The 17540-nt window shown below is 35.4% G+C and overlaps 1 protein-coding gene across 1 annotated transcript; it reads right to left on the reverse strand.

Moving 5' to 3' along the window:
• Window positions 1–1158: 1158 nt before the first annotated feature.
• LOC136847342 (uncharacterized) lies at window positions 1159–15574 on the reverse strand. The gene is made up of 10 exons (XM_067118927.1): window positions 15404–15574; window positions 13263–13354; window positions 11894–12313; window positions 11208–11343; window positions 9808–9919; window positions 9126–9316; window positions 8214–8430; window positions 7487–7612; window positions 6363–6501; window positions 1159–6117 (listed from the first exon to the last, which is right to left on the reverse strand). The coding sequence occupies exons 1-10, from the start codon at window positions 15533–15535 to the stop codon at window positions 5841–5843; spliced, it is 1842 nt and encodes a 613-aa protein (XP_066975028.1). The 5' UTR covers window positions 15536–15574; the 3' UTR covers window positions 1159–5840.
• Between the last annotated feature and the right edge of the window lie 1966 nt (window positions 15575–17540).

Raw genomic sequence — 17540 nt, forward strand, 5'->3', positions numbered from 1 at the left:
TAGGTCATCCCATGGCTCACAGTGATCCTAGAGGCTCCTCACTGGCCTGAAGCTGAGTGGTACCCCATTCTGTTAGCTTTTCTTGCAAATGCACCGAAAGAGATTCCCATGGGTCACAAATGGTGACTGTCCGATAACTCCTGTGAGAGAGACTTTTTGTACAGGGTTGTACTGTAGATGTTGGGGACAGTCAAATCCTCAGCAGATCTGTGGTTGGTATTGTGGGTGAGGTTTTTCTCCAATAGGAGCCACTCTTTAAGAGGTAGCATAACCTACTCCCCAGTCATCTTGCAGCAAGACAAGCTCCTCTCTAGTACTGCAGTGAAGGGCTACCACTCAACCCTGAGCCAGATGTCTTAGTTGAAAGCCATGGATCTCTCATCTTAGTGGAGTTCTCCATGCTGATAAGGAGCTTTGAGTAGTCTTTCCCACCCTGAGAAATCAGGCCCCTGGAGTGGGATGTCCTCCAGTCTCACAAAGGAGCCCATAAGTCCCTCAAAGGGCACAGCAGGTGAGAGTTAGGTATGGGAATTGCCATTGCTGAGGAAGCCACTGAAACACTGAGCAAAAAAGGGCAAAGCAAGTGAAACAGAAGTAGCATTTTGAGGGCATCACAGATGCAGTTTGGGCTGGTTACGATTGATGCATTTTTTTACAGAAAAACACAAATAAGGCTTCTCATTATTATTATTACTACTGCAAGCCAAACTACAAGCCTAATTGGAAAAGCAAAATGCTGCGAGCCCAAGGTCCCAGTAGGGAAAAACAACCCAGTACAGAATCAAAATTTATATGCTTTTAGAAAAATATTAGCAAAGTAGTACTGAAAAGAACCAATATTAGTACACAAGTACGTACTACTGATACTGAATTATAAAATACTTAGTATCATATCAAATTGACAATATTGGTATAGAACATCATTACTGCAGATGAAGAGATCACGGTCCTTAATATACAATTTTGAATTTTTGTGTGCTTGTAGATGTAGCAGAATTCCTTACAGACATAGTAAAAATGTAACTATATTCAATAATATGTATGTTAAAATTCCAGTTCCAGATCTTTTCAGTAATTATCTGGAAAATCCAGATGGGGCTAAGACCTGATATCTGGATTAAAATTCCTTTAGTCGAGAGGAAAAACAAACAAAATTCATAAAAACAAAAAGTAAAGCATTTATACAAGAATAATACAGATCTCTACAAGATTATTTAAATAGGTGAAGATTCTTTCATTCATTTCAAGTAGTATAAAAAATGACTTGAGAGCGAACAAGGTACTTTAGCTGGACAATGCATATCCATTGGTTATGGACATAGATATGGATAATAATGTGATAATTTACAGAATTTGTAAGTAATAAGAGGAATAAACATGTTTCAAAATATATAGGCATTTTAGTATAAAAAATTATACATCAAAAATATATTAATACGAGTGTTGACAAATAACTTATGGTAAATAGATAATTTGAGGTACAGTACACAGTAAAACCTCGCTTTAATGGACCCAGAACCAATGGACATCGGATCTAACAAACAAAATCCGGTCAAGGGTAGTACAAGACGACTGTTAAATTACAAAACCCTCTGTGTATAGGCTAGCTTTTGCAACAACAGGTATCTTAAGAAAAATTGGTTATGTAAAGATATTACAAATGCCATTTTCCTGCAGTTTTACTTACTGTATCCTTGGAAATTCAAAATAAACAAAATAACAAGCCAGTTCTATATCATGTTTTTTCTAAACATGTCGCCTAAAAGGGAAACACTGTTTTGTTTATGTCTCGTCACCAGCCACAAACCCCTAACAATTCGATAATGTACAATAATTATCATTCGTATGACTAAAGTGATGATGAAATTTTAGTGAAAAATTAATATTATCCTAAACGTTATTACTACCGTAATTACACTACCATTAAAATTTTGAAAGGATACCGAAAGATAACGTTGTTGTGAGCGCTACCACAATTCGATGTTTACATTTTGTCAGCTGGCGTTGCATAGATAAAAGTTTATTTCATTGATTTGGAATTATTCCTCGAATAGGCTACTTATTATGAAGATATACCAATAATATATAAGGTAAAAATGGTTTTATTATGCTTACGTTTCATCGCCAATCACAAACAACAATGCGATAATGTATGATAATTATCGTTCATATGACTGCATTGTTCTAAAAAGTTATTTACCACCAAAATGATAAAGAAATTTAATTAAAAATGAATATTATGTTATCCTAAATGTTATTACTACTATAATTACACTACCATTAAAATTTTTGAAAGGTTACCGAAAGATAAAGGTTGCTGTGAACGCAACCATATAACTCATTTACATTTTGTCAGCTGGCCTCTCATGGATAAAAGTTGATTTCACTGACATTGAATTATATCTTGAATAGGCTATTTATTATGAAGATATGCCAATAATATATAAGGTGAAAATGGTTTAATACCTTTATTATCAATTATTTCATAATGTGAATCTTTTCATACATGTCAGTGGTTATCACACCTAGACCGAGGCTGGCCTACCGATAAACATCACTTAGGGCAGGAAAAAACAATGCTTCACTTTAACAAACAACCTTCTCCCCACCTACTAGTCCATTAAAGAGAGGTTTCACTGTACTGTACACCTACTGCTACTGGCAATGGCTTATAATCCTTGTCGTAAAAGTTAAAATCAAAGAATTAAGAAAAAATTTAAATAGCCAATTAAACATTACAAATGATAAGTCAATTAAACATTACAAATACATTTTAAAAAACCATCTACAGTATATCAGCACTAGAAGGTTATGCATACCATACTATTACAGCGTAGTCTGAATGCCCAACACTCCAAAACCACACTAAAATGGATAAATTCGTGTTATTTACTATAATCAATATTAGAGAAACACCACGGCTTCATGGACCTATGTGCAACCATACAATGGCTAAAACAAATGCTTTTAAGTTATTTAAAACAGTGTTAGTGAGGCTGTTGCCTATGTTGAGTGTGCTATACCAAACCAGTCAATTTCAGGCATTCACAAGTGAAAGACAAAAACCACTCATTAGCATCAATACTTCCAGCAGGAAGTTTTGTTACTGAAGCTACTGTTGGACAAAAAACTTTGCTGGCAGCAAGTACTCATTTTAAATAACACCGTTTACAAATTTTACATTCAGAAAGGCTCAAAAGAGGTTTCTTTATTTAAAAACAATACTTCTACTTCCTAACAATAATTATCTACCACTTCTGTGCCAGAGAAATAATCTCAAGGTGTCAATTATTGTGGCTACTTCTGTTTACTGTATAGTTAAAATATGTCATTAAGTTAAGGCACATATCGGTAAATAGTTATTGCTCTTGCAGTTGCTACAAACTTTGATGAAGTACATATTAACCCTTATTGAGTAATGGTTACAAATAATATCCAAGTGACCTGATAAACACATATGGTTGGACAAATACAGTACTCTGAAATCTATTACTATGCAGGATAACCTGATCCTCTACCTTCTGTAATACATGAAATCTAAGTTTTTATAATACAAAATTATTTATTTCATAAAAACCCATCACTCATAATATATGCTCACATTTGTGGTTTTTGAATACTGTGCTCAAAGACTCGTTAGTATAACAGATAGAACAAGATTAGCAATAGTAGTACAACTCATGCAAACCATTTCTGCTGCAACCAAAGGGGAGCATTCAATGTCAACTTCACATTCCTGGACATTTGGAGCTCTTCTAGAGCCTGACTGAATCCACTTGTGAGAAGGCATACTCATCCAGATTGTCCAAGGGATGCAATATTGCATTTAATTGCTAGACTGCTAGGTTCAACTGGGCTGGTATGTATACTGGTAGGTTGCAACTGCAGCCTATTGCAAACAGTCTTGGATATCTTTGGAAGCAGAAAACATTCTTATGGAGGAAACTGCTTCCCTGGAACAGACTGGGGTACTGTGCCAACACTGCTTACCTCTGTCCATAATTGATGTCCACTATCATCTGATTTTGTGCTTCGGATCTAGTGACACCCCCAATCTTCAAGCAAGCTACTGTTTTAGAATTAATACTCACCAGACCTACAACCTTCCATGTAGAGCCAAGCAAATGCTTGGAGGTCTATAACAACAGCCTTTAATTCAAGTTGTGCTGCCTCTCTTCCTGAGAAATTACCAATTGATCTAGTAGGTTTTATCCCCAACCTCGACTCAACGTGTCTGTGAATGTCAGATACTCCAGTGATAGAAGGTCCAACTGAACTTATAAAAGTTGGCTGAGATCCTTCAGCCACTTAGGATCCTCTAATTGAACAAGATTGCAAAGCAGTTGCTATGCAGAAACACAGGACTTGTATCTGAAACACCTTCCCTGCTGAACACAGGACTCGTATCTGAAACACCTTCCCTGCTGAAACAAAGGGTATTTCCTCAAAGCAAGATGCACTGGGACATTGAAGCATGCATTCTTAACGACCAGGGATGCAAGGAACTCCCCCCTCTTGTTAAATCACCACATCAAAGCTGCTGTTTCCACCGTGAAGGAAGTCTGCTGCATGAACTTGTTTAAGGGGCTGAGGGTGATTATCAGCTGCCTTCCCCTCATCACCATTGGCAACAAAACACAAAACTACAGAATCCAGGCAAATGAAAATACACACAAATCAATGAAAAACATGCTGAAATATCTGTTCACAGGATAATTAAATTTCAACTACCACAGTTATCCACACCTTGAGGTCAGAGGTAAGCACTGAGGATGGATAAGTACCTGATAAATGTGGAAAATCATATTTATTTTACTTTCTAAGAGAAAGAGGAGAGGACTGGAAAGGAATTTGATCTGATTTACAAACTTTAGGTTGTCAAGCCAAGAACTAAGACACTTTTGGCCATTCAGCATTACAACAGTGAAAAGGAGTTGAAGTGGTTAGACGGCAAGATAGAGATCCAGAAAATAAAGGAAATTAAGTACTTGAACCTAAAGAGAGAACTAGGAGAAAGCTCCCATGTTAAACTGAAAAGTAACAGGTAGAAGTGTTTGATAGCAAGGAAGCAGGCACTGGAAAGGAATGATGGTGAATAATGGCAACCTAGCACTGAGGACCACACTTCAGATTTATGGAAAGGTGGGACATGCATTCTACAACTACTACTACTACTACTACTACTCTTTTGTCTGCTAGACAAAAGACTTCTAAGTCTGAGGACAACTGAAGACCACAAATGTGGGCATACATGAATAGTGGGGATACAGTGAAACAGATTCCCAGTTATTATCAAATGCCGGCTCAAAGACTGGCTTCAGAATTTTGTCTTTTAATTAGCTCATAATGAGGGCAAATGGCTCCTACTAGTTTTATATGTTAGTAACTGAAGATGATTTTATTTCAGCCCTGTCTGGTGCTTACTGTTTTTGTAGTCTCTAAAATTCATATCTGGATCTTGAGTGCTTTTCCCTTAAAAGGTAACTTTAGTCAAAGGTAACTTGAGTCCCTTATGTATATATGTTATGAAAACATTTCTTTATAAATTTGTTCTATAAATTATTATACTGTACACACTGCTCAAATGTTTCTTTATTTTTTCAGCCAACCAAAATGGCAGGTTAGTTTGAGCAAGTAGTATACAGAAATGATGTACATCAAGTCAAGGACTCAGGAAAATACTGTTTAACACCCAAGACATTCATATGTTGAAAGATTTAATAATTTTTAGGAATATCTGATAAATTGTCAACTACAGTTGAGTAGTTGTGTTAATCCTTCACTTGCATATACTGTACTTCCCTTGAAAAATAGTTACATGTCTCATAGAACAAATACCTTCAGGTACTGACATGAAAATATTTACAAGTAATAAAAGCAGTGATAGACATATACAATAATACCTGAAAATTAAAAATACTGCACCACCAACTACTTGCAGGCTGATAGGCATCACTTGATACAGTCTTTGAAGTATCCTCATCAAGGTCCCTGTCTTCATCACTAGATGATGCCCAGTCTGTATCATCTTCTGATGCTGAGTCTGCTGCCTTGGCAGAGAGTTTCTGATAAAATTTAGGATTAATAACTTCCTTTCCATGAGTCTTCTGCCCACTCCTGTAATGGAAAAAAAATTATAAAAAATAAATTTAATCTGAGCACCATGTGGTTTGACTTTCTCCACACAATAAAAGATACTTAATGCAGTACTTTAATAAATGTTGTCTTAATTTTGTTTTCCTTCCTCATATACTTCATACTTTTCTCAAAATTTCATCTGGAAACAGCAGAATAATGACATGGACAACTATGTGGGTAGATGCCAAAAGAAATGGGTATAAGGCAAAAATTCCCAGATTCACCTCTTCTCTCCCTGTATCCACACTTTAAGGAGGTGTCCTCCAGTTACTATAATCCCAGGAGAACATCTCAAGGCCAGGTAACGGCCTTCATCCGTATCAACAAGAGAGCAAATGTAATTTCCTGTCGCTGATTTCCGCACTGAAAAATATAGACAAATTTATTAATAAAGTAATAAAAAGCCAAATGCATGATTACACTTTTAAGTACAGTATACGTAACACTACTGATTACACTTTTAAGTACACATAACACTACTTTTAACTTTTAAAGTGTTTGAGTTTAACACAGAAAAAGAAATATTAGAACAAAAATCCTTCAAGCTTGTTTGAGTTTAACACAGAAAAAGAAATATTAGAACAAAAATCCTTCAAGCTTAATTTATATAAAAAAAATTCCAGAAGCTTTGGTATGTGGCATCTATCACTATTCTGGAGGAATGAATGAAGAGTTGAGCCTGGGTATCCAAACAGAAAGTATAGTTCATCCAAAAAATCACATGATAAAATCACCATCCTGACTTCCTCACCTACCAAAAGCATTTTGTTACTGCCCAAACCCACTCATCCTAAATTAACTGCATCCTCGTTCTACATCAGCTACATAGAAAAATTACATGGGATTCATGCAGTATTTGAAATAACTACTGTATGTATCTTCTAATAATGGCAAGGCATTGCTGGAACAACTGTCTGAGGCAGTAACCTAATGCACTTATATGTAATTGCAGAAGTATATAGATTACATGTCCTTTAGTCTTAAAATTAAAAGGATTGGACAGTAGAACATTTACTTGTTTGCATTTTCACCTCTCGCTTAAAAGCAAATCTTATGAAGGAGATCTATGAGTCTACAAATGTGACACTTTGATCTTGTTAAATAATAACAATACATAATAGCTTGGGTTTGGAACTAGCGGCAGGGTCACTAACTCCATCTGGGTTCTATTGCCAAACAGTATGGGAATGCTGAGTGAATGTACTCAGGATAGTAAAAGGGTGGAAAGAGCACATCAGAAATCTACGCCTGTAATGAGTTGATTTTTTCTAGCTTGTTTCTAAGATAAAAAGCCTTCCTTGCCACTTTGCGAATGGGTAGTTGTATGTGGCTAGACACACCAACTAACCGTTTATGGAAGAGTGTCCAGTATCAATACAGTAAGACGATGAGAGTAAGTGTCCATCTGCTGCTACTGCTATGCTATCGGTCATCCCAATATCTCCTCTATGGTTACGTAGGCGAGTAACACTACCTGTAAAAAGAAGGGTAAATCTTTAATTAAAATAGATCAACGGCAAAAAAATACAAATAACCAGCCAACTTTGTGTCATTTTCATAAATCTGTAACTGCAGTAAGAGATTTATTTTAATAAAAATATACAATTTCTTGAAGATATTCTTTCTTTCTCCACTAAAAATTCTATAAGCTCCCACTCAAATCAGTATCTGTCCAAGACCAAGGTGCTCTGATCTACATCTGTCCCCATTGCCTCTAATGATTAATAGATGGATCTTTTCTGTCTAAATTAACAATTATTAACGAAAAAAAAGGGAACTCTGTAGCAGAAACACATGGTTAAGTTGACAATTCAAAGATAACCAAATTTTGAAAATCTTTGGAAGAAGCAGGGATTTTCCCTGATGGTAAACTGAAAAAGAAAATGTGATATTCACCAGAGCAATAGGCACTAAGTACCACCAGGTAGTTGTACTACATCTCAATTTGTTTATAAGCTTTTGCAGTGATACTTGTAAAACAGAAGCTTATATTTTTGCATGAACATATTTAGCATTCAGTATAATGGAAATACAGCACTAAAAGATAAGAAAAATAAGTATTTGTCATCACAAACCTTTTTTCCAATCCAAAACTTTAATGTTTGGTCCACTGTCTCCCAAAAACAGCACCCCTCCAATGCCAACTAGAGTTGAGAGACATTTAAGAGGAACATAAGCCTCGGATTCTAATTCCATAACAAAAACAGCACTCAAAGTCCTGGACGATGTGTTATATTGCCAGATGCCTATATCTCCTTCTGTGCTTCCAGCATAAATGTGATCATTTTCAATCTGCAAACCAAAAAAAAAAATTATCTTATGTGGTTTCTAACAAGAATATTAAGTGTCATATCTTGATTTTACTTTGCATCACATAAATCATGAACTTCCTAATCATGAAATACTGTGCTTAAATATAAGCTGTATCCTATCGTGAGTTAAATTAAGGCTTTTGCCCATTATGCATCTAGAAACAAATGGAGTACATTATGTAGTGACCAGTACATCATATTCAATGTCAACAAGAAAGGCAGCATAATTAAATAGGTCCACCATACATTACATAATTCGAGGTTTTAAAAATAAGATGAACAATATCCAAGCAATAATTAAGAAATGACTAAACTCTGGTTAAAAGCGTGCTTTCTTTCCATCATGATATCCACATTAAAATGACATCAATTTGTGAACAAGTTAAACATTTCATTTATTCCAGCTTGTTTCTTTCCAAATAAAAGTTCAACTTCTTTCACTTTACCAATTTTCCACCTGAAAATAAACCTTCATTTGCCTCATTAAACTGCTAAATAATAATAATCAGAGCATCATATAAAGTACATGCAAAATACCAGGATCTGTATTTGAGTAAGAACACCAAGACAGATATGTTTAATCTTGTCAGGTACAGATGGCCAAAGAGAGTGATCTCCAAAACAATTTAAAGTAAAGAAGTGACATTGAAAATTTAATGGAGAAAATATGAAAACTGTCAAATGCAAGAACTCACATATAAGCGCTGTGACTTGGCACTGGAATGCATTGGTGAAAGTATGACGGTTTCCTTTAACAAGGCACCACACTTCAAGTTTTCCTCCTTCTGTTCCAGTAACAGCACCCCAGTTTGCACATTGCATCACAGTAATACCATTGTAAGTGTATATCGAGCCAAAACTTTCACCTTCGAGGGAAATAAAGCAAATAAAACTTATTAAGGACAACATATAACCATGTAACTCGGTGTTAATCATACATGAAGTACAATTGACCTGTTTTTAATATGTGTATTTCACGAAGTTTCAAACCAAAGTAGCATCCAGATCTTCCCAGACTACATCATCTACCATACAGTACTAGACGTGCAGCTCATTTTAGGTCTTGGTTTTTTGTTGGTAAGGCCCAATAGCACAATTGTCTCCAAGTTTTGTTCAAGGTGTAACCAAATCATGGAATGATGATCTTGGCAGCATCATTGCATCATTGGAACTTCAGTTCAGACTGGGAGCAAACCTTTTTTGTTGAGTCACTCAAATTAGTTTCATTCACTTTTTTTGTTATTACATTTATGTTTTATTCTTCATCTCTCTACGCTTACTCCATATTGGGCTACTTTTACAACTTGATTTGCATCCATCACACTAACCTGTGGTAATACCCCACACTCTCACTAACCTGTGGAAATATCCCACACTCTCAAAGTGCAATCTAGGCTCCCTGAAACAGCTAAAACTCTGCAGTCTGGAGATCCTTTACTGTAAGAAAATGGCATCGATTCTGGATCATCCTGTGAGGAAAGAAAATTTTCTTTACTTTATCAGAAATAGTTAATGAATGTAAAACAATCCTCGGTAAACATGTCTCTCAAGACAGTCCTTCCTGTTGGGTAATTTAAAGATTTTTAAGAAAATTATGTTAAGGAACTTACAAATGAAAAAGATGTAAAAGCATGCACAAGCTATGCCTTAGCAGGGAGGTCCAGCCTCTTTAATTCATGGCTAGGAAAACTACATAAATCTTCACTAAAGACACTCAAACAGGATTAAAGATTTATCCAGCAATGTACAGTGATCTCAAATGTGTGTCAAGAGATAACCTACATCATATGAGTGCTAGACTACACATACAGCAGGTTAGTGTGCTTCGTGTTCATGGAGTGTAGTTATGGTAATTGCAGGAAGCCAGGTAAAGCATGTGAATGTGTCTTGTGTCCTTGGAATATATTTATGGTAATCATAGGTCACAGCTAAGGAATGTAAATGTACTTCAAGTTCGTGGAATATGTTTCTGGTACTTGCAGGACAGACCAAAGGAAAAATATCTACAAACACATTAAACATACATTAAGTAGTATACAAAGACAAAGAGAAACCAATGAAAATATTGAGATTAATATGGATGGAAACAGCACACCACAAAAGAAGGCAGGAAGAAAATGATGTAACCAAAGGCACCCATTGCCCAATAGTTTTCATTAGATACACTCACTCCTTTCAAACTTAAGCACAAGGTTTTCTTAAGCAATGGCTAGAGTCATACACAAAACAACTCCTTCCTAAGCTGTTTCTAACTACACTTCAATCATAATAAAAAACATTTGCTTAAATACTGTAATACCCATGATACATTTAACTAATTCTATATGAAGTGACAAAAATCTCATAACCAATTCATGCAGAAATGTAAACAATGAAAACTTCAGTTATGTCAGTATCTTAAGTCAACATGATGAGATTTGTTTCCCTTTTAGGCCAACAGATACCAGTTCCTTTGAAATAACTACAAGGTACGGTTTGAATTTATAGAAAGGCAAATACAGATTTTTTCATTATACAGTTGCACCTCTAGAAACCAAAAATAGTTCCCAGTGTTTAGTAACTGGTGCAGATAAGAAATTAAAAACAATACTACTTAAACTGTAACAATATTGTTATCAAAAATATTTTCAAGCAATTCAACCTGCAAAGATAATTTGTACACTTCTCCTGAATTACGAAGAGTAAAAACACTTCTGATGTTAGGAACTCAAGTAGCTGTTGCTCAAAAGGAAGACTCAAAATTAAAGCTACATTTACCTCAAATTTTCTCAGCAAAGAGTATGCTAGTTCCACAGGCAAGAATGCCACAGCTGTAACTGATGCTGTGTGCCCTCTCAAACTCCGTTCTTCTTTGGTCTCAGAGACTCGCCACACTTTCACAGTTGTGTCTCGGCTAAGAAAAAAAGAAAACGGGTGCATTATTTGTTTATTTATAATAATCATACTATTCCAACATCTTTAGTTGAAGATGGGAGCTAAAAAAGCTCTCAAAAACATCCAGCCTCATCATTTCTAATCTTGACATTTGCAATATTGTACATTACAACTAAGCCATTCGTGATTACTGCTATCAGCTAATTTGTTGAGGCTTTCTCAATTATCAAGGTTTGCTTAAGTTCACTCTGACATAAAAATCATGAAAGCCAATAAATTACTATAAAAAGTAGAGTTCTGTATAAAGCTTTATTACACTTTTTAGCAATTTCGATGTTCACATACACGAAAAACATAATTATCAAAAACTAACCATGTGAAATTTTGCAGAATGAGGAATGCTTAAATGCAAAACTTACTGGAGCTTGTAGTACAACACAAGCACATTTAACTTTGTAAAGAGTGCAAATATAGAATGCATATTATTGTGTATATCAAGGGTTTGCATCTGTGCACAGCTGGGTTAAAAATTAGAAAAGGGAGAACGATTACCAAAAAGTTGCACCAACCTGGCAGAGATGATGAATTCATCAGTACAGTCCACAGAGAGTATGATATCATTGTGGCCTTCCAAGGTATACACTTCGTAGCTGCTATCTTTCCATAGTGACTTCTCTTGTGCTGCCTTTGTTAAACTTTCTTGTCTCACTTGGTTAGGATTTCCTTTTACACTGATAGACAAAGAGTTCCCTTGTGCTTCACTTACTCCAATGGGAATATTTTCTTGAGCACGTTTCTTTTTAGTGGAGTCTTTTCCTCGTAATGCTGTTGATGTCTCCAAGTTATCAGCACGTGATATGTTAGTATTTAAGGTGGTAACCTCTTCTTTTCTTCCTGTATCAGGATTTGTAATATCTGGAACTTCTGATTTCACAACCACAGTATTTTTGGCTTTCTTTTCTGCTATGTTTGAATAATCAGCACAAGGACTGTAAATAAAAAATAAATACACTACCTGTTGTAAATTCTGACTTGCAGAAGGAGACAAACAATTATGTTCACTAAAGACCTCTCTTAGGTATCAAACAAACACAAACCTATGCAATGTACACAAAGGTGCTTAAATTATAAAAGCTGTTTGCAGAAGAAAACCAACAAGCACCCATGTCACATTACAATAGATTAATACAAAAAACAAAAAGTACAGCATTGGTATCTACAATACAAGATTCTTTAACAATGTTCCTCTGACTTAATCAAATAACTGAAAGACAAATAAAACGGGTATGACAGATGATAATGATAATAGAGAAATTTATCCCTCTTGACCTTCCTCACTTTGTATATTAACACTGTTCCAGAGGTCTTTTGTAAATATTATTGGAAGTAAGCTGTATTCCCATTTTTTAAACGAATTACAGGTAGAATTACAAGTAGTTATGTCTGGTAGAGGGGGTTCCAATAGCTGTTGACAATCAAACTGGAAAGAGACCCAACTTATTTCTTTCAAAAATTATTATATCTAATGGCTAACCCCTTACACAGTGATAAGCCTAAATAAAATATGAGGTTAATTTATAGATGAAAAGCCCTATTAATTCAATAATCATTAACTACTTTAAGTACTCAAAGTTCATACTTTATCATTTTTATCCACACTGCACTATTGTGTATGAAACAATGTCAGAATAGTTCAAACCACTAGAGACTTGAGGAGCAAACAGTGCTGTTAGTGAGGTAATTACTGCAAAAGCATCAAATCTGATTGTCACCTATATATAGTAGCTTTACTCATTACAGGCTTTCTTAAAATATAGGACTGTATTTGTGTATGAACAAGAAACTAATAATACTGACATAATGTTCAAAAAGTTGTAACATTCTCTTGAAACAAAAGCATAAGAGAGTATACCATAGGTTTACAAAAGTGTGACATACCTCTGACGTTTCATTATATCGTCATCATCTTCTGGAAGGATATTCTCCAAAAGACTACGGAGTTCTTTTCGGAGGCTGGTTTTACTGTTTACCTGTGAGTTGAAGAACAGAAATTATCAATTATGAAATTCTAGGACCTTGTGTTTTGTCAGATACATCAACCTAAAGTTTCCTAATAACTTCATGGGGAACTATTCTCTTTTTTATTGCAATTTTTAAGTTTTGTTGCTCATATTTAAATAAAGTAATATTAGGTAAATTCATAAGTAACCCAGATAGATATGTCATTAAATCAGTTAAGATAACAAAATAATCATTAAGTGACAAAAACAAATATAATTTTAATGATACCCTTCAAATGAGTAACCTTACAAATATAGTGATAATGGAAATCCGATACAGTTACTGTACTTTTAAAATAAAATATTTTATATGGATATACCTCAGTGCTAGCTTGTTCAGACACTGAACCTTGTTAACAGGGCAGTTTAGTAATAACAGGCAGGTGAGGAATGGGTATACTACCATTCCCCAGTGTCAACTCTCACTTTCCCTTTGGCAAAAAACAGACAAACACAGGGACAGTTAGACTTCTGGTTTATGAGACTTATGGCAGGCATTGGTGAGAATGACTGGAGGAAGAATGTCTGCAGCTCAGTTGCTGCAGAGAGCCGGAAATAGAGAGGAGTGCCGAGCCATGACTGCCGATGTCCTTGGGGATATGGCACCTGATGATGATGATGATGATGGCAGGCATGGGCATGGACCTTCCAAAACAGTTCTAAAGAACTAGGAAAGTTAGGAAACACACTTAGCACAGACTCTTCCCACGGATGACCAACTGCATACATGACATGGGACCGAATCATATCATGAGCCTCTAAGACTGCTGCGAAGGCTGGATCACCAACTTCTCAAGTCAGATTTCATATGTAATCTTAGAAGTATTAATAAGGGATGGGTAGAAGGGCAGAATTAAACAAAGCCCTAGAAAGCATTTCTCTAGTGGGGTGGGCCAAGAATGGGGCAACTGACAAAATCAACTAAAGAGCAAAAGGATCTGTATGTACCTTCTGTTATACATGAAGACCATTGTTAAGGTTGACAGTCTATGGCTCAAGGGAGCTACCACAGTGCGTAGGAAACTAAATCCTTATTAAGGTTTGGTTAGTCTGGTTCCAGGGGACTCCCATGGCATATGGAACTACATCCTAGGTAATGTTAGGTTAGAATGAGGATGTATTACTTTGACTAGGATAAGTGGCATTTATATCCTAATTGATCATCACAATCCCTTTCTTTGGTCAAGTCACTTGGACATGTCCTTTGAACAACCCCTGAAGGATTCAGAAGACCCAAACCTACTTGGATGACAATTATGAGAATGGATGCTGGAGATAAGTGGAGATTAGAGAAAGAAAAGCACAGGCAAGATGTGAGGGTGGAATTTCATGAAGGCCCTTCGTGTCACACAGCTTTGGAGGCGATGATGATGATAAGATACATGAGACTTTAACCACTATAGGGTTACGTCCAGGCTAGGCCTATTCCCCCACTGGCTAATTGCTAAAAGTGTCATCAGTAAGAAAACCCCATAAACCAGTTGTCAGCCGCTCGAATGATTGTTTAAATCTCACAAGCCATAAAATAACCATCTGAAAACCAGAAAACTTCATGGGCTTGGGTTAGGGTTGGTCCATTCTGATTCAAGACCACAGGCCTAATCATAGCAAGTAGTCATAGTTACTCATACTAAGTAGTCATACCAACCTTCACTTTTAAATAACCCATGGTCAACATAACATTAGTTATATTGACCATCAATTTAAAAATTCAACTAGGGTCAAGACTGAGGTAAGTCTATTCTGATTCAGGACTAGAGCCTACGTAGCCTGGAGATTCGTCATATTTAGTGGGTAATACTTTAATTAGTCATACCACTTTCAAATAATCTATTGTCTACATAACATTAGTAATTTAACTTACATTCCATTAAACAAGTTCAGCAAACATGGTTAGTCTACAACAAGGCCTATCGAGGCTTAATGAGCAACTCTACCTTAGGCCTACAAAACGACAGACGAGAAGCGGCTGAAGCTACGACCTGCCTTAGGCCTGGTCTGTTTGCTTAGCCTACTCACTTTAATTTGCTCTTCTTCATTGAGTTCTCTATCTACCAGTTCTAGTGATTCAATCTGTCGCAATTTCTTACGTATTTTGCGAATATCTTTCTCTAAAGGAGACAATTTAGACGGGGATTCAGTCTCCTCCATTGCAGCAAGGTAAGTAGTAGTAAACGTCGATCTGAGGCGTTGTGACTGCTCGTTAATACATTTCTTCCATTCTTTTTTTATATATTTAGGGAATATTGTCATTAATTCTTCTTCCCTTTATTTTATTACTTTTGGAGATAGCTTTATCTACCTCTTCATCCAGGGATACCATCACCATATCTTGAATTTTATATTTTCATTTTCAATCAGATTTTTTTCCATTTAAACTCTCCTATAATTCAAATTTCATGGCATTTAACTTGGTCATTTTCATAAAGCTGGAGTTTCTCTGATGAAACTGTGTCTCTCTCGTACATTGCAGGCATTTAATCTAGTTTGTGTACTGGGCATTAAATCAGAATTTGAAAAGTTAAGAAGTCAAGTCCATAGGGGTACCGCAGAGTGAAGTTCCCACACCCCAAATCCTATCCATCCCCCAAACTCAATTGACAACTAAAGTTACTCTCATATTTACAAGTTGTACAATTCATGTCTGTTATTAATTGGCGCTAAATTTAGCAACAATTTCTGAACCTTGCAGACCATTTTGTGTAATGCCTCACTTGCCTTGAATGTTTTCATTATCCTTTGCAATGGAGGAATATAGTGAGTTCAGTGAAGTATTTGCAAGTTATGCCCAGGTGAAGTGAATTTGATTTGTAGCTCTATATATATATATATATATATATATATATATATATATATATATATATATATATATATATATATATATATATATATATATATATATATATATATATATATATATATATATATATATATATACAGTATGTATGTATATATAACTGAATCACGGAAACATGGAACATGATAATTAAATATATAAATAAAGGCAATGCCACATAGGAAAGAGAAATAACAGAGTAGTGCTAGGCCTATCGACTACTGTCCTTTACTTAGCAGTCTTTCCTTCTTGGCATTATATATATATATATATATATATATATATATATATATATATATATATATGTATATATATATAACTGAATATATATATAAATATATATAAAATGATAATTGAAAAAAATTTTATTATAAATAAAGCAGCAATCCAGACTTCATAGGAAAGAGTTCAAAGCCGACCCGGTCAGAGAGTAGCTATCCGTGTAGACACCCCAGGATTACGTATGTAATACTGTGAAAGCAAATGGGTGTTTTACTTAGCACGTCAACATCCTAAAAACATAACAGACACCTTGCACTTCTCGAACTATCGACCCATATGTTCTCCTCGCTGCTATAGCTGGGAATATACATATAAACATTCGTTACAGGGTCTAAAACATCAACGATCGAGGCTGAAAAATCAAAGTCCTTCAAAGAAGGTGTTGCTTACCCTGACATGTAAAAATTTATTTAAAAGAAGAAATTACTGAAGGACTGATACACAGTGGTAGAAACCACAATATATATATATATATATATATATATATATATATATATATATATATATATATATATATATATATAGAATGGCAATACAGACGAACATACCAACTGTAGAAGACTAAAGCTCCACACCTGACTAGTGTCAAAGGGTGATGGGCAATAAAACTCATTAATGCTAGGTTTATAAAGATGATAATCCTTTTTCCAAACAAATCAATATGGTAAGGAATGCAGAGATTCCTAGAAAATAAACAGAAAAAAGTTTTGGGCAGGTGAAGAGTGTATAATTCAGACTCATTGTGGGAAGGAGGAGAGGAACACTTAACAATGGTTCGACAGATAGTGTTAGATAGTTACCGAAGAGGCAGGGTCAGTATCCAGGAATTACAAAAACATGTGCAACATATGTGTGAATGATGCAATGTGGGTGGGAAGTTTCATGAAATGCTAACGAGCCGTCTGTGTAGGCGTATGGTGGAGTTCAAAGCCCTGTTCCTTTTATAATGATCGAGCAGTCGTTTTTATTTAAGACCAACTCTGTAGTCTGATTGAGTGAAGACAGGTATTTTCCCTATTTCTTTGCAATAACGAATTT

Source organism: Macrobrachium rosenbergii, chromosome 16 (assembly GCF_040412425.1).
Source record: "Macrobrachium rosenbergii isolate ZJJX-2024 chromosome 16, ASM4041242v1, whole genome shotgun sequence".
In the NCBI taxonomy this organism is placed as follows: domain Eukaryota; kingdom Metazoa; phylum Arthropoda; class Malacostraca; order Decapoda; family Palaemonidae; genus Macrobrachium; species Macrobrachium rosenbergii.